Raw genomic sequence first — 20,773 nt, 5'->3', positions numbered from 1 at the left:
TGAAATCATAACATGTACAGGTGTACACTGAAATGATAACATGTACAGGTTTACACTGAAATCACAACATGTACAGATGTATACTGAATCAAAACATGTACTGGTGTACACTGAAATCATAACATGTACAGGTGTACACTGAATCAAAACATTTACAGATGTACACTAAAATCATAACATGTACAGGTGTACACTGAAATCATAACATGTACAGGTGTACACTGAAATCATAACATGTACAGGTTTACACTGAAATCATAACATGTACAGGTGTACACTGAAATCTTAACATGTACAGGTGTACACTGAATCATAACATGTACAAGTGACACTGAAATCATAACATGTACAGTTGTAAACTGAAATCTTAACATGTACAGATATACACTGAAAACATTACATGTACAGGTGTAAACTGAATCATAACATGTTCAGGTGGACACTTAAATCATAAAATGTACAGATGTACACTGAAATCATAATATGTACAGGTGTAAACTGAAATCATAACATGTATAGATGTACACTGAAATCATAACATGTACAGATGACACTGAAATCATAACATGTACAGATGTACACTGAAATCAAAACATATACAGGTGTACATTGAAATCATAACATGTACAGGTGTATACTGAAATCAAAACATGTACAGGTGTACACAAAAATCATAACATGTACAGGTGTATACTGAAATCAAAACATGTACAGGTGTACACAGAAATCATAACATGTACAGGTGTACACTGAAATCATAACATGTACAGGTGTACACTAAAATCATAACATGAACAAATGAACACTGAAATCATAACATGAACAGATGTGCACTGGAATAATAACTTGAACAAATATACACTGAATCATAACATGTACAAGTGACAGTGAAATCATAATATGTACAGGTGTACACACTGAGTCATAACATGTACAAGTGACACTGAAAACATAACATGTACAGGTGTACACTGAAATCATAACATGTACAGATGTACACTGAATCAAAACATGTACAGGTGTACACTGAAATCATAACATGTTCAGATGTACACTGAATCTAAACATGTACTGGTGTACACTGAAATCATAACTGAATGTACACTGAATCTAAACATGTACTGGTGTACACTGAAATCAAAACATGTACAGATGTACACTGAATCAAAACATGTACTGGTGTACACTGAAATCATAACATGTACAGATGTACACTGAATCAAAACATGTACTGGTGTACACTGAAATCATAACATGTACAGATGTACACTGAATCAAAACATGTACTGGTGTACACTGAAATCATAACATGTACAGATGTACACTGAATCAAAACATGTACTGGTGTACACTGAAATCATAACATGTACAGGTGTACACTGAAATCAAAACATGTACAGGTGTACACTGAAATCATAACATGTACAAGTGACAGTGAAATCATAATATGTACAGGTGTACACTGAAATCATAACATGTACAAGTGACACTGAAATCATAACATGTACAGGTGTACACTGAAATCATAACATGTACAGGTGTACACTGAAATCATAACATGTACAGGTGTACACTGAAATCATAACATGTACAGGTGTACACTGAAATCATAACATGTACAGGTGTACACTGAAATCATAACATGTACAGGTGTACACTGAAATCATAACATGTACAGGTGTACACTGAAATCATAACATGTACAGGTGTACACTGAATCAAAACATGTACAGGTGTACACTGAAATCATAACATGTACAGGTGTACACTGAAATCATAACATGTACAGGTGTACACTGAAATCATAACATGTACAGGTGTACACTGAAATCATAACATGTACAGGTGTACACTGAAATCATAACATGTACAGTGTACACTGAAATCATAACATGTACAGGTGTAAACTGAAATCATAACATGTACAGATGACACTGAAATCATAAACATGTACAGGTGTACACTGAATCATAACATGTACAGGTGTACACTGAAATCATAACATGTACAGATGTACACTGAAATCATAACATGTACAGGTGTACACTGAAATCATAACATGTAATGAATCACATGTGAACACTGAAATCATAACATGTACAGATGTACACTGAAATCATAACATGTACAGATGTACACTGAAATCAAAAACATGTACAGGTGTACACTGAAATCATAACATGTACAGGTGTACACTGAAATCAAAAAGTACAGGTTACACGAAATCATAACATGTACAGTGTAACTGAAATCAAAACATGTACAGGTGTACACTGAAATCATAACATGTACAGGTGTACACTGAAATCATAACATGTACAGGTGTACACTGAAATCATAACATGTACAGTGTACACTGAAATCATAACATGTACAGTGTACACTGAAATCATAACATGTACACTGAATCAACATGTACAGTACACTGAAATCAAACATGTACAGGTGTACACTGAAATCATAACATGTACAGGTGTACACTGAAATCATAACATGTACAGTGTACACTGAAATCATAACATGTACAGGTGTACACTGAAATCATAACATGTACAGGTGTACACTGAAATCATAACATAACATGTACAAATGTACACTGAAATCATAACATGTACAGATGTACACTGAAAATCATAACATGTACAGGTGTACACTGAAATCATAACATGTACAGGTGTACACTGAAATCATAACATGTACAGGTGTACACTGAAATCATAACATGTACAGGTGTACACTGAAATCATAACATGTACAGGTGTACACTGAAATCATAACATGTACAGGTGTACACTGAAATCATAACATGTACAGGTGTACACTGAAATCATAACATGTACAGATGTACACTGAAATCAAAACATGTACAGGTGTACACTGAAATCATAACATGTACAGTGTACACTGAAATCAAAACATGTACAGGTGTACACTGAAATCATAACATGTACAGGTGTACACTGAATCAAAACATGTACAGGTGTACACTGAAATCATAACATGTACAGGTGTACACTGAAATCAAAACATGTACAGGTGTACACTGAAATCATAACATGTACAGGTGTACACTGAAATCATAAACATGTACAGGTGTACACTGAAATCAAAACATGTACAGGTGTACACTGAAATCATAACATGTACAGTGTACACTGAAATCATAACATGTACAGGTGTACACTGAAATCATAACATGTACAGATGTACACTGAATCAAAACATGTACTGGTGTACACTGAAATCATAACATGTACAGATGTACACTGAATCAAAACATGTACTGGTGTACACTGAAATCATAACATGTACAGGTGTACACTGAATCAAAACATGTACTGGTGTACACTGAAATCATAACATTTACAGATGTACACTGAAATCATAACATGTACAGGTGTACACTGAAATCAAAACATGTACAGGTGTACACTGAAATCATAACATGTACAGGTGTACACTGAAATCAAAACATGTACAGGTGTACACTGAAATCATAAACATGTACAGATGTACACTGAATCAAAACATTTACAGGTGTACACTAAAATCATAACATGTACAGGTGTACACTGAAATCATAACATGTACAGGTGTACACTGAAATCATAACATGTACAGGTGTACACTGAAATCATAACATGTACAGGTGTACAACTGAAATCATAACATGTACAGATGTACACTGAAATCATAACATGTACAGATGTACACTGAAATCATAACATGTACAGATGTACACTGAAATCATAACAGTACATGTACAAATCAATACATTACAGTGTACATGAAATCATAACATGTACAGTGTACACAAATCATAACATGTACAGGTGTACACTGAAATCATAACATGTACAGGTGTACACTGAAATCATAACATGTACAGGTGTACACTGAAATCATAACATGTACAATCACTAAATCATAACATGTACAGGTGTACACTGAAATCATAACATGAACAAATGAACACTGAAATCATAACATGAACAGATGTGCACTGGAAATATATAACATGAACAAATTACACTGAAATCATAACATGTACAAGTGACAGTGAAATCATAACATGTACAGGTGTACACTGAAATCATAACATGTACAAATGTACACTGAAATCATAACATGTACAGGTGTACACTGAAATCATAACATGTACAGATGTACACTGAATCATAACATGTACAGTGTACACTGAAATCATAACATGTACAGGTGTACACTGAAATCATAACATGTACAAGTACACTGAAATCATAACATGTACAGGTGTACACTGAAATTATAACATGTAAACAGATGTACACTGAATCAAAACATGTACAGGTGTACACTGAAATCATAACATGTACAGTGTACACTGAATCAAACATGTACAGTGTACACTGAAATCATAACATGTACAGATGTACACTGAAATCAAAACATATACAGGTGTACACTGAAATCATAACATGTACAGGTGTACACTGAAATCATAAACATGTACAGGTGTACACTGAAATCATAACATGTACAGATGTACACTGAAATCATAACATGTACATGGTGTACACTGAAATCATAACATGTACAGATGTACACTGAAATCATAACATGTACAGGTGACACTGAAATCATAACATTTACAGGTGTACACTAAAATCATAACATGTACAGGTGTACACTGAAATCATAACATGTACAGGTGTACACATGAAATCATAACATGTACAGGTGTACACTGAAATCATAACATGTACAGGTGTACACTGAAATCATAACATGTACAGGTGTACACTGAAATCATAACATGTACAGGTGTACACTGAAATCATAACATGTACAGGTGTACACTGAAATCAAACATGTACAGGTGTACACTGAAATCATAACATGTAACAGATGCACTGAAACACTGAAATCATAACATGTACAGGTGTACACTGAAATCATAACATGTACAGGTGTACACTGAAATCATAACATGTACAGGTGTACACTGAAATCAAATAACATGTACAGGTGTACACTGAAATCATAACATGTACAGATGTACACTGAAACATAACATGTACAGGTGTACACTGAAATCATAACATGTACAGATGTACACTGAAATCAAAACATGTACAGGTGTATAACACTGAAATCATAACATGTACAGGTGTACACTGAAATCATAACATGTACAGGTGTACACTGAAATCATAACATGTACAGGTGTACACTGAAATCATAACATGTACAGGTGTACACTGAAATCATAACATGTACAGATGTACACTGAAATCATAAACATGTACAGGTGTACACTGAAATCATAACATGTACAGGTGTACACTGAAATCAATGAAACATGTACAGGTGTACACTGAAATCATAACATGTACAGGTGTACACTGAAATCAAACATGTACAGGTGTACACTGAAATCATAAACATGTACAGGTGTACACTGAAATCATAACATGTACAGGTGTACACTGAAATCATAACATGTACAGGTGTACACTGAAATCATAACATGTACAGGTGTACACTGAAATCATAACATGTACAGATGTACACTGAAATCATAACATGTAACAGGTGTACACTGAAATCATAACATGTACAGGTGTACACTGAAATCATAACATGTACAGGTGTACACTGAAATCATAACATGTACAGGTGTACACTGAAATCATAACATGTACAGGTGTACACTGAAATCATAACATGTACAGGTGTACACTGAAATCATAACATGTACAGGTGTACACTGAAATCATAACATGTACAGGTGTACACTGAAATCATAACATGTACAGGTGTACACTGAAATCATAACATGTACAGGTGTACACTGAAATCATAACATGTACAGGTGTACACTGAAATCATAACATGTACAAGTTTACACTGAAATCATAACATGTACAGGTGTACACTGAAATCATAACATGTACAGGTGTACACTGAAATCACAACATGTACAGATGTATACTGAATCAAAACATGTACAGGTGTACACTGAAATCATAACATGTACAGGTGTACACTGAAATCATAACATGTACAGGTGTACACTGAAATCATAACATGTACAGGTGTACACTGAAATCATAACATGTACAGGTGTACACTGAAATCATAACATGTACAGGTGTACACTGAAATCATAACATGTACAGGTGTACACTGAAATCATAACATGTACAGATGTACACTGAAATCATAACATGTACAGGTGTACACTGAAATCATAACATGTACAGGTGTACACTGAAATCATAACATGTACAGGTGTACACTGAAATCATAACATGTACAGATGTACACTGAAATCATAACATGTACAAATGTACACTGAAATCATAACATGTACAGGTGTACACTGAAATCATAACATGTACAGATGTACACTGAAATCAAACATTAAGTGACCTAAATAACAGTGTACACTGAAATCATAACATGTACAGGTGTACACTGAAATCATAACATGTACAGTGTACACTGAAATCATAACATGTACAGGTGTACACTGAAATCATAACATGTACAGGTGTACACTGAAATCATAACATGTACAGGTGTACACTGAAATCATAACATGTACAGATGTACACTGAAATCATAACATGTACAGGTGTACACTGAAATCATAACATGTACAGGTGTACACTGAAATCATAACATGTACAGGTGTACACTGAAATCATAACATGTACAGATGTACACTGAAATCATAAACATGTACAGGTGAACACTGAAATCATAACATGTACAGATGTACACTGAAATCATAACATGTACAATGTACACTGAAATCATAACATGTACAGGTGTACACTGAAATCATAACATGTACAGGTGTACACTGAAATCATAACATGTACAGTGTACACTGAAATCATAACATGTACAGGTGTACACTGAAATCATAACATGTACAAGTGACACTGAAATCATAACATGTACAGGTGTACACTGAAAATCATAACATGTACAGGTGTACACTGAAATCATAACATGTACAGGTGTACACTGAAATCATAACATGTACAGGTGTACACTGAAATCATAACATGTACAGGTGTACACTGAAATCATAACATGTACAGGTGTACAACTGAAATCATAACATGTACAGGTGTAACACTGAAATCATAACATGTACAGGTGTACACTGAAATCATAACATGTACAGGTGTACACTGAAATCATAACATGTACAGGTGTACACTGAAATCAAACATGTACAGGTGTACACTGAAATCATAACATGTACAGGTGTACACTGAAATCATAACATGTACAGGTGTACACTGAAATCATAACATGTACAGGTGTATACTGAAATCATAACATGTACAGGTGTACACTGAAATCATAACATGTACAGGTGTACACTGAAATCATAACATGTACAGGTGTACACTGAAATCATAACATGTACAGGTGTACACTGAAATCATAACATGTACAGATGTACACTGAAATCATAACATGTACAGTGTACACTGAAATCATAACATGTACAGATGTACACTGAAATCATAACATGTACAGGTGTACACTGAAATCATAACATGTACAGGTGGACACTGAAATCATAACATGTACAGGTGTACACTGAAATCATAACATGTACAGGTGTATACTGAAACCATAACATGTACAGATGTACACTGAGTCATAACATGTACAGGTGTACACTGAAATCATAACATGTACAGGTGTACACTGAAATCATAACATGTACAAGTGTACACTGAAATCATAACATGTACAGGTGTACACTGAAATCATAACATGTACAGGTGTACACTGAAATCATAACATGTACAGGTGTACACTGAAATCATAACATGTACAGATGTACACTGAAATCATAACATGTACAGGTGTACACTGAAATCATAACATGTACAGGTGTATACTGAAATCATAACATGTACAGGTGTACACTGAAATCATAACATGTACAGGTGTACACTGAAATCATAACATGTACAGGTGTACACTGAAATCATAACATGTACAGGTGTACACTGAATCATAAACATGTACAGATGTTACACTGAAATCATAACATGTACAGGTGTACACTGAAATCATAACATGTACAGGTGTACACTGAAATCATAACATGTACAGGTGTAACACTGAAATCATAACATGTACAGGTGTACACTGAAATCATAACATGTACAGGTGTACACTGAAATCATAACATGTACAGGTGACACTGAAATCATAACATGTACAGGTGTACACTGAAATCATAACATGTACAGGTGTACACTGAAATCATAACATGTACAGGTGTACACTGAAATCATAACATGTACAGGTGTACACTGAAATCATAACATGTACAGGTGTAACACTGAAATCATAACATGTACAGGTGTACACTGAAATCATAACATGTACAGGTGTACACTGAAATCATAACATGTACAGATGTAACACTGAAATCATAACATGTACAGGTGTAAACTGAAATCATAACATGTACAGGTGTACACTGAAATCAAAACATGTACAGGTGTACACTGAAATCATAACATGTACAGGTGTACACTGAAATCATAACATGTACAGTGTACACTGAAATCATAACATGTACAGGTGTAAACTGAAATCATAACATGTACATGTGTACACTGAAATCATAACATGTACAGGTGTACACTGAAATCATAACATGTACAGGTGTACACTGAAATCATAACATGTACAGATGTACACTGAAATCATAACATGTACAGGTGTACACTGAAATCATAACATGTACAGGTGTACACTGAAATCATAACATGTACAGTGTACACTGAAATCATAACATGTACAGGTGTACACTGAAATCATAACATGTACAGGTGTACACTGAATTCATAAAATGTACAGGTGTACACTGAAATTATAACATGAACAGATGGACACTGAAATCATAACATGTACAAATGTACACTTAATCATAACATGTACAAGTGACACTGAAATTATAACATGTACAGGTGTAAACTGAAATCATAACATGTACAGGTGTACACTGAAATCATAACATGTACAGATGTACACTGAAATCATAACATGTACAGGTGTACACTGAAATCATAACATGTACAGGTGTACACTGAAATCATAACATGTACAAATGTACACTGAAATCATAACATGTACAGGTGTACACTGAAATCATAACATGTACAGGTGTACACTGAAATCATAACATGTACAGGTGTACACTGAAATCATAACATGTACAGTGTACACTGAAATCATAACATGTACAGGTGTACACTGAAATCATAACATGTACAGGTGTACACTGAAATCATAACATGTACAGGTGTACACTGAAATCATAACATGTACAGGTGTACACTGAAATCACAACATGTACAGGTGTACACTGAAATCATAACATGTACAGATGTACACTGAAATCATAACATGTACAAATGTACACTGAAATCATAACATGTACAGGTGTACACTGAAATCATAACATGTACAGGTGTACACTGAAATCATAACATGTACAGAAATGTGTACACTGAATCATAACATGTACAAGTGTACACTGAAATCATAACATGTACAGGTGTACACTGAAATCATAACATGTACAGGTGTACACTGAAATCATAACATGTACAGGTGTACACTGAAATCATAACATGTACAGGTGTACACTGAAATCATAACATGTACACAGTGTACACTGAAATCATAACATGTACAGGTGTACAACTGAAATCATAACATGTACAGGTGTACACTGAAATCATAACATGTAACAGATGTACACTGAAATCATAACATGTACAGGTGTACACTGAAATCATAACATGTACAGGTGTACACTGAAATCATAACATGTACAGGTGTACACTGAAATCATAACATGTACAGGTGTACACTGAAATCATAACATGTACAGGTGTACACTGAAATCATAACATGAACAGGTGTACACTGAAATCATAACATGTACAGGTGTACACTGAAATCATAACATGTACAGGTGTACACTGAAATCATAACATGTACAGGTGTACACTGAAATCATAACATGTACAGGTGTACACTGAAATCATAACATGAACAAAGTGTACACTGAAATCATAACATGTACAGTGTACACTGAAATCAAAACATGTACAGGTGTACACTGAAATCATAACATGTACAGGTGTACACTGAAATCATAACATGTACAGGTGTACACTGAAATCATAACATGTACAGGTGTACACTGAAATCATAACATGTACAGATGTACACTGAAATCATAAACATGTACAGTGTACACTGAAATCATAACATGTACAGGTGTACACTGAAATCATAACATGAAACAGGTGTACACTGAAATCATAACATGTACAGATGTACACTGAAATCATAACATGTACAGGTGTACACTGAAATCATAACATGTACAGGTGTACACTGAAATCATAACATGTACAGTGTACACTGAATCATAACATGTACAGGTGTAACTGAAATCATAACATGTACAGGTGAGTGTAACTGAAATCACTGAAACACTGAATCATAACATGTAACAAATGTACACTGAAATCATAACATGTACAGGTGTACACTGAAATCAAAACATGTACAGGTGAACACTGAAATCATAACATGTACAAGTGACACTGAAATCATAACATGTACAGGTGTACACTGAAATAACATGTACAATGAACACTGAAATCATAACATGTACATAGGTGTGCACTGAAATAATAACTTGAACAAATGTACACTGAATCATAACATGTACAGTGTACACTGAAATCATAACATGTACAGGTGTACACTGAAATCATAACATGTACAGTGTACACTGAAATCATAACATGTACAGGTGTACACTGAAATCATAACATGTACAGGTGTATACTAAATCATAACATTTATAGTGTACACTGAAATCATAACATGTACAGAGACACTGAAATCATAACATGTACAGGTGTACACTGAAATCATAACATGTACAGGTGTACACTGAAATCACAACATGTAAAAGTTTAAACTGAAATCATAACATGCAAAGGTTTAAACTGAAATCATAACATGCACAGGTGTACACTGAAATCATAACATGTACAAGTGTACACTGAAATCATAACATGTACAGGTGTACACTGAAATCACAACATGTACAGGTTACACTGAAATCATAACATGTACAGGTGTACACTGAAATCATAAACATGTACAAATGTACACTGAAAATCATAACATGAACAGGTGTAAACTGAAATCATAACATGTACAGGTGACACTAAATCATAAACATGAACAAATGTACACTGAAATCATAACATGAACAGATGTGCAAATATATAACATGAACAAATGTACACTGAAATCATAACATGTACAAGTGACAGTGAAATCATAACATGTACAGGTGTATACTGAAACAATAACATGTACAGGTGTACACTGAAATCATAACATGTACAGGTGTATACTGAAACCATAACATGTACAGATGTACACTGAGTCATAACATGTACAAGTGACACTGAAATCATAACATGTACAGGTGTACACTGAAATCATAACATGTACAAGTAACACTGAAATCATAACATATACAGGTTTAAACTGAAATCATAACATGCACAGGTTTAAACTGAAATCAAAACATATACAGGTGTACACTGAAATCATAACATGTAAAGATGTACACTGAAATCATAACATGTACAGGTGTACACTGAAATCACAACATGTACAGGTGTAAACTGAAATCACAACATGTACAGGTTTAAACTGAAATCATAACATGCACAGTTTAACTGAAATCATAACATGCACAGGTGTAACTGAAATCATAACATGTACAGGTGTACACTGAAATCATAACATGTACAGGTGTACACTGAAATCATAACATGTACAGGTGTACACTGAAATCATAACATGTACAGGTGTACACTGAAATCATAACATGTACAGGTGTACACTGAAATCATAACATGTACAGGTGTACACTGAAATCATAACATGTACAGGTGTACACTGAAATCAAAACATGTACAGGTGTACACTGAAATCATAACATGTACAGATGTACACTGAAATCATAACATGTACAGGTGTACACTGAAATCATAACATGTACAGGTGTAAACTGAAATCATAACATGTACAGTGTAACTGAAATCATAACATGTACAGGTGTACACTGAAATCATAACATGTACAGGTGTACACTGAAATCATAACATGTACAATGTGACACTGAAATCATAACATGTACAGGTGTACACTGAAATCATAACATGTACAGGTAACACTGAAATCATAACATGTACAGGTGTACACTGAAATCATAACATGTACAGGTGTACACTGAAATCATAACATGTACAGGTGTACACTGAAATCATAACATGTACAGATGTACACTGAAATCATAACATGTACAGTGTAACTGAAATCATAACATGTACAGGTGTACACTGAAATCATAACATGTACAGGTGTAAACTGAAATCATAACATGTACAGATTACACTGAAATCATAACATGACAGTGTACACTGAAATCATAACATGTACAGGTGACACTGAAATCATAACATGTACAGGTGTACACTGAAATCATAACATGTACAGGTGTACACTGAAATCATAACATGTACAGGTGTACACTGAAACCATGTAACAGTGTACACTGAAATACATAAACATGTACAGGTGTACACTGAAATCACAACATGTCATAACACTGAAATCATAACATGCACATGTGTACACTGAAATCATAACATGTACAAATGTACACTGAAATCATACATTGAAATTATAATATGAACCGATGTACTTTGAAATCATAACATGTACAAATGTACACTGAAATATAACATGTACAAGTGACGATGAAATCATAACATGTACAGGTGTACACTGAAATCATAACATGTACAGATGTATACTGATATCATAACATGTACAGGTGTAAACTGAATCATAACATGTTCAGGTGGACACTTAAATCATAAAATGTACAGATGTACACTGAAATCATAACATGTACAGTGTAAACTGAATCATAACATGTTCAGGTGGACACTTAAATTATAACATGAACAAATGTACACTGAAATCATAACATGTACAGGTGTATACTGAAATCAAAACATATACAGGTGTACATTGAAATCATAACATGTACCGGTGTATGCTGATATCAAAACATGTACAGGTGAACACTGAAATCATAACATGTACAGATGTAGACTGAAATCATAACATGTACAGGTGTACACTAAAATCATAACATGAACAAATGAACACTGAAATCATAACATGAACAGATGTGCACTGAAATAATAACTTGAACAAATGTACACTGAATCATAACATGTACAAGTGACAGTGAAATCATAACATGTACAGGTGTATACTGAAACAATAACATGTACAGGTGTACACTGAAATCATAACATATACAGGTGTATACTGAAACCATAACATGTACAGGTGTACACTGAGTCATAACATGTACAAGTGACACTAAAAACATAACATGTTCAGTTGTACACTGAAATCATAACATGCACAGGTGACACTGATATCATAACATGTACAGGTGCACACTGAAATCAAAACATGTGCAGGTGTCGATGAAATCATAACATGTACAGGTGTACACTGAAATCATAACATGTACAGGTGTACACTGAAATCATAACATGTACAGGTGTACACTGAAATCATAACATGTGCAGGTGTACACTGATATCATAATATGTACAAGTAACAATGAAATTATAATATGTACAGGTGTACACTGAAATCATAACATGTACAGGTGAACACTGAAATCATAACATGAACAGATTTACACTGAAATTATAACATGAACAGATGTACACTGAAATCATAACATGTACAAATGTACACTGAATCATAACATGTACAAGTGACACTGAAATCATAACATGTACAGGTGTAAACTGAAATCATAACATGTTCAGGTGGACACTTAAATCATAAAATGTACAGGTGTACACTGAAATCCTAACATGTACAGGTGTACACTGAATCATAACATGTACATGTGTACACTGAAATTATAGCATGTACAGGTGTAGACTGTATCATAACATGTACATGTGTACACTGATTCATAACAGGTGTACAGATATGTCCTTTAAGAGTATTGGACCAGTGTATAAAGGCCACTGGATGGGTATTGACAGATTTAGTTGTACTGCTAATTAACTCAGCACCCTAACGATAACTAATGTTTAATGAACATGTCATTTTGTTCTGTTTGTTCACAGCCTATATTGATATTTTATTAGGACGATTGTGTAAATATCAGATCATTTACCTACTTCTCTATTACAACTATTGATTGAATCACTCATTGATATGTTAATCATTATCAAGTGTCACAGAAAATTACAGATACGACAGAGATCACGACAAACGTAAAACAAAGCAATACATCGTTCCCATCATTTTTATCCCACCCACTTTCTCCGAAACGGGGGATATTAATTTGGGTTTGTCCGTTCGTCTGTCTGTCTGTATGTCTGTCTGTCCGTCTGTCTGTCACACTCCGTTTCTGTGCAATAACTGTAACAAATGTAAACCGATTTTCTTCAAACTTGGTGACAAGATTAAATGCTTTAAGGGCTCAACCAAGATCGATCGCAACTGTCGATGAACCTTATTTAGCGAAGTTGTGGCCCTATGAATTACTAAAAAGGTCATTTTCTGCCATTTCCGTGCAAAAAGTGTAACAAATGTAAACCGATTTTCTTCAAACTTAGTAACAAGATGAAATACCTTAAGGACTCGGCCAAGTTTGGTCGTGACTTTCAACGGACCTTATTTAGCGTAGTTATGGCCCTTTGCTTAAATAAAACAAGTCAGTTTCTGCCACTTCAGTACAATAAATGTAATAAATATTAACCGATTTTCTTCAAACTAGGTAACAAGGTTTAATGCCTGGCCAGGTTCGATCAACTCTTTCAGCGGATGTTATTTATCAGAGTTATGGCGCGTTAATTTACTACAAATGTCATTTTTCTGCAGTTTCTGTGTAATAACTAACAAATGTTAAAACTAGTAATGTTAAAACTTGGTAACAATGTTAAATGCCTTAAGGGCTTAGCCAAGTTCGATCGCCACGTTTGGCAGATCTTAATTAGCAGAGTTATGGCCCTTTGAATTAATAAAAAAGTCATTTTCTGCCACTTCCGTACGATAACTGAAATACATATTAACTTATTTCTTCAAATTTGGTAACAAAGTTAAATGTCTTAAGGGCTCGGCCATGTTCGATCGGCACTTGCGACAGACCTTATTTAGCAGAGTTGTGGCCCTTTGATTTTATAAAAAAAGTCATTTTCTGCCATTTCCCTGTAATAACTCTAATAAATATTAACCGATTTTCTTCAAACTTGGCAACAAAGTCAAATGCCTTAAGGGCTAGGCCAAGTTCGATGGCCACTTTTATCCGAAATTATGTTGTGGAGTTATGGCCCTTTGATGTACTAAAAATGGGGTTGTTTTTTTTTCTGCCATTCCCTGTGCAATTATTGTAACAAATGTAAACCGATTTTCTTAAAAGTAAGTGTCGAAGTTAAATGCCTTCAGAGCTCAGCCAAGTTTAATAGTCACTTTCAGCGGACATTATTTTAAACATCAATACTGTTTACCTACAATATGTCCTGAAAGCGGGGGATGGAAATTCCACGAAATTGCTTGTTACATCAGCTTTGTCGATAATACACACTTCAAGAAATTTATATATATATATATATATATATATATTCTCTGTCTATAACCATACCCTTTACATGACATAGGATATGCTATTTCTGTACACAATTGTAAATAATTATGGAAAAATATGGATCAGTACCCGGATAGTAACACTGTTGTTTATCCATAGCTTTCCTTTTTTGACTACTTTATAAGATATACGCCTACCACAAATAAGGAGATGGTTTTACATAAGCTTAAAGCTTGTTACCAAATCCTAATGTACATCATTGAGTTGTATTCTACATGTATTGTCTTATTAAAATATTGTTTAAACTAAGAAATTGATTTTGAGTTTTAAAATTAAAGACCATTAAGCAGATTATTAACTGAGTTCACAACAATTGGTTATGCATGCGAAGTTTCGGGGGCAATGAACACTACACTAATAAAACAATGTAAATTAAGGATCGAATTTGGTGAAAAGTCAATTTTTTATGACTAACTTTTTTTCTAATATAGATTTTTGAAAGAAGGCGTTGATACCAAAGTTGAAAATGGAAAAAAATAATATGGTGATGTGCTTGATTTTGATCTATTGTGAATCAATTTTTGCAATATAACGTAAATTGCGATTATATCGGAATTTTACTCTTTTGACTATACATATGAAAAACTAAACCAATCTTTTCTATGTTAATAGTCTGATAAGTATGAATATTAGCAAAGTTGACACCATCATTGTTTTCTTTCAGAAAATTATAATGTGACACAGTCAACTCATATGTCTTTGCTCAGAATAACAGTATATGTTACGCCATACCCTTAAATTTTGAAGATAGAAATAGGTCGTTCTTCCCTTTATAAAATTTGTTACTGATAGATTACATGTTATACATATGTCAACAATATAAATTAGTTGTATCTGCTGGCTGGCATAGGTGAAAGATTTTCAAGGAAAGGAATGGCTTCGAGTGGATCTTCAGTGCAATGTCTTCTATGGAATGTGCATAATGGACAACGTTTTAAGGAAGTAACCGATCGGTGTTTCCCAGCCAGTCAGATAACTATGTATACAATTATCACTTTTACAAATAACTATAACTTAATAAATAACTATTCTCCTCTCCTATACTCCTTTATCTTTCCCTTTTCTCCTTCATTCTTAAAATAGAAAAGTTTGATTCATATTATATATATGTATTGTCTTCATTGCTGTCCATTATGTATATATTCATATTATGTATTCGGGAGAGGACGTTACTAAGTTGGCAAAACTTGTGTCCAATCCCTGTTGTCAATAATTTACGACAATAAAAATATGTTTAAAATCAAAATAAAATTTGTTATTTTTCAGTATTTTTGCTTAAAATTCAAATGACTTAAATCTCATTAAAATGTAAAAAATAAAAGACACACTTAAATGCTTAAACTTTTCATGCCAGTGAACTTTAAACAGATTTACAGCAAAAATGAATTCAACATAGCTTTAAATGTCGTTGCACAGCCGATTTAAGTAAAAATTATTTAGTAAAAAGGTGAAATTTAACCTCTCTAAAAAGTGCAAGAAATGCGCTGTTTTGAAATTACCATTTCTTTTAAATCGGTGTATAATGTTTTTTATATACAAACGAAACTTAAACGAGACTGAAGCCTCATCTGAGCAGATCCTTAATGTACAATGTACGTACCGAGAGCACCACGTGACTTATTTGTCGAAGTCTCACGTCAACAGATCATGACCTTTCCGACTTCAACATTCGTAATTTCCATGATTACCAAGAATGCATGTTTACATCGATTTACAACAAGTGTCATACCATTACTAAAAGTGTGTAAATATTAGAAAAGATGGGAAATAAATCCAGACATGATTTATATTTACCTTAAAGGGACAATTCACTCAGGCTAATTCTTTACATAACCAAGAAGCAAAATATGGCATAAATGTATTGTTCTACATTTCTTATGAAACATATAACATAAAATATTGACAAATTCGACGTCATTGTTTAATATTTTAATTAATATCGTTGAAATATCAATTCGTTGATCAATACGATTAACAGGCACAATATGGACGCTGTACCTCATAACCGAGCCAAAGTCACGCACGTTAAACAAATAAACTACATAACCACTGAGAAGGTGATAAAATGATTTTTAGGCAAGACAATTCGCCTAATAAGGTAAACACACTACTGTCAGAGCGATTTGAGCAGTTCTAGACAAAAGTTGCATTACTCTACGAGCAAGGGACAGGGTTCGGCATACAAGAAGTTCGACCACAATGTGTAATGGCGGACAGCGAGCGAGTTTGAACATCTACACACATGTCACAACCATGGGCTTTTCAGGCATATCACAGTAAAACCGACTGATCTAATTTCCATTAGAAATAGGTTTTTTTCGATATATGTACAAATTTTAATGTTTTCTTAGACTGAATTGTCCCTTTAAAATGAAACAAAACACCAAATCTAAATCCTTACCGTATTGTGAAGTGCACTGTGTGTTCCACGTTGACCATTGTCCGTTCGCTAGACACGTGGAGCCTTGACCACTGCTATTATAACATGACCCACACGTGACGGTGGCAGTATCCCCAACTGTCCTATGCCCGGGCGTCACATAACCATTGGGTACAGACGGCGGCTCTGGACAATCTGATAAATCACCAATGAACAGTGACATATTTGGCTTTGGTCATATCGATATTCTTCCTTGCAGATTAAAGGTTTGAGGGGCCGCGGTGGCCGAGTGGTTAACATATTTCGACATCTTCCCGTGGTGTATTTTTGTAATAAATTGTAATTTACAAATATTAAGCGAAATAAAGATGTTTCGACATAATACCACAAGCCCTTAACCTCTGTGTCGTGAGTTGGGATAGTTGCCAGATACTGACCGCTGGTCGGTGGTTTTTTCTCAGGGTACTCCGGCTTTCCTCCACAAACAAACCTGGCACGTCCTTAAATGACCCTGGCTCTAAATAGGACGTTAAACTAATAAAACCAAAACCCAACTAAATGTTTGAAAAAACTGCTTTTTCCGTTTTATATTTCCTTTTTTTCGATTCGTTCAACACAAAATCACATTAAACTTTTTTAAACAATGGTGATCAAATTTGATACTTGATTTTGACTTCGAAACTCGCTCTACGTACCATATATTGACCTTGATGTGTTATGTTGCTATATGTATCTATATAGAATATAGAATAACAGGGTACCTATAAGTCCTCGTAATAGTGATCTAAATATAGGTGATTTCATAGACTATATAAAAATACCTACACTTGGTCACCAAGGAGTTTGACCCACTTTTCAAAACGACACATACATCATACTCCTGTAGTGTAACATCTTTGCATGGTCCTAACGTTCCCTGAAATAGTAACAGTTAGTTAGGAAAACACATCAGGTCGCGAGTACAATTGTATGACAGGCGGCATGTCAGTATTATGCTACTGAAAGGGTTACTGTTTCAAAGTGGTAGTACATTATGTAACTATTTATTGTAAGTAGTTTTAGGTAGGTATTCGGTCATTGGCTTTCTGCGTACAAGGTGGTAGCGCAATGTCGATATGCTACTTGTAACACTTGATGATGTTACTTACGGCTACTAGTGAGAGATCTGAAGTAAACAGCCATCCCGTCTGATCTGGAGCAGCGTTAGCATTCGTCTCCACCATCTCACAAGTGTAGGTCTCCGGGTGATAATTTATTGACACACATCGTCCGTCCAGAGAACATGACTTCAAACACTGGGTTAAGCCGTAAGGACTGGAGGAAAGGAAGGACACTTGTCGTTTGTTGTCGTCAAATACCTGATTGTTTATTGTGGTGGCGTTGACAATAGAGATGAGCAGCAAAACAATAACAAAACTGTAACATAAATTAAAGTCGTGTGATGTGATGCGTTATTTTTTCACAATCTACGTAACTAAACAACTACTTGTATTCGAAATTCATTTATAAAGAACACTACACTTTATCAATCGATGCCTTAAGATAGAAATAGTAGGATACAGAACCGTTAAAATGATACGTTTCCCTTTTACCCAACGCTTCGCTTTGCTGCACACCCCCATCCTACACTATACTTTAAGACTCCGTTCTACTCTACACTTCTGGTCTAACTGACATCAGTTTTATTATATTATTTTAATCCGGTTTTTTTCTTTCAATTAACTGTATACTTTTGCACGTACGACTATTTATACTTTGCCTTTTACAAATATTTCTCTGCTATTTACTAATCTGCTCTACCATCTACTTCCGCTCTATTGTATACTTCCGCTCTACCATATACTTCCGCTCTATTGTATACTTCCGCTTTACCATATATTTCCGCTCTATTGTATACTTCCGCTCTACCATATGCTTCCGCTCTATTGTATACTTCCGCTTTACCATATACTTCCGCTCTATTGTATACTTCCGCTCTACCATATACTTTCGCTCTATTGTAAACTTCCGCTTTACCATATACTTCCGCTCTATTGTATACTTCCGCTCTACCATATACTTCCGCTCTATTGTATACTTCCGCTCTACCATATACTTCCAGATTATGTACCATTTACTTCCACTCTAAGATTAATTTCATCCATTTCGGATAAGGAATAAAAAAAAATGTATATTGTTAATTTTGCTACATACCTGACGCTATTACTAGAATTATTTCATTGCATTATACGTTAAACCTATCCTACCTGACGGTTATTGGGGCCATCCCGCTGGAAGTCTTCATAGTCCGAACCTGTCAATTCTCCTACCACTAGATAAGACGGGTATACAGCGGGTGTTCATTTGTACACGGATCGCATGAATAATTGGTGCGGCTCACAAATAAAATAGGGTCAATTAATTATCAATACTTGCAAGTTAAAATAAATAATCGTTAGTATTGTAACGTTCTCTCAATAATGTCATATCAACTTCCAATATAAATACGCTTGTATTATTATAGTATCAACTTCCAATATAAATACGCTTGTATTATTATATGGATATAGAATACAAAACCAACCTAA

General features: G+C 34.3%; 1 protein-coding gene across 1 annotated transcript in view; it reads right to left on the bottom strand.

Moving 5' to 3' along the window:
• The window catches only part of LOC138317080 (macrophage scavenger receptor types I and II-like), a 29,886-nt gene extending 9,344 nt beyond the window's left edge, over positions 1-20,542 (bottom strand). Inside the window, exons 1-4 of the mRNA XM_069258701.1 lie at positions 20,453-20,542; positions 19,355-19,622; positions 19,032-19,122; positions 18,228-18,401 (exon numbers count right to left, since the gene is read on the bottom strand). Of these exons, the coding sequence (XP_069114802.1) occupies positions 18,228-18,401; positions 19,032-19,122; positions 19,355-19,622; positions 20,453-20,490 (571 nt within the window). The 5' untranslated portion in view covers positions 20,491-20,542. The remainder of the gene's footprint in view (positions 1-18,227; positions 18,402-19,031; positions 19,123-19,354; positions 19,623-20,452) is intronic.
• Between the last annotated feature and the right edge of the window lie 231 nt (positions 20,543-20,773).

This window comes from Argopecten irradians, chromosome 2, assembly GCF_041381155.1.
Source record: "Argopecten irradians isolate NY chromosome 2, Ai_NY, whole genome shotgun sequence".
Taxonomy (NCBI): domain Eukaryota; kingdom Metazoa; phylum Mollusca; class Bivalvia; order Pectinida; family Pectinidae; genus Argopecten; species Argopecten irradians.
Note: the sequence above shows the minus strand (reverse complement) of the source record. Positions and strands in the feature narration are given on the sequence as shown.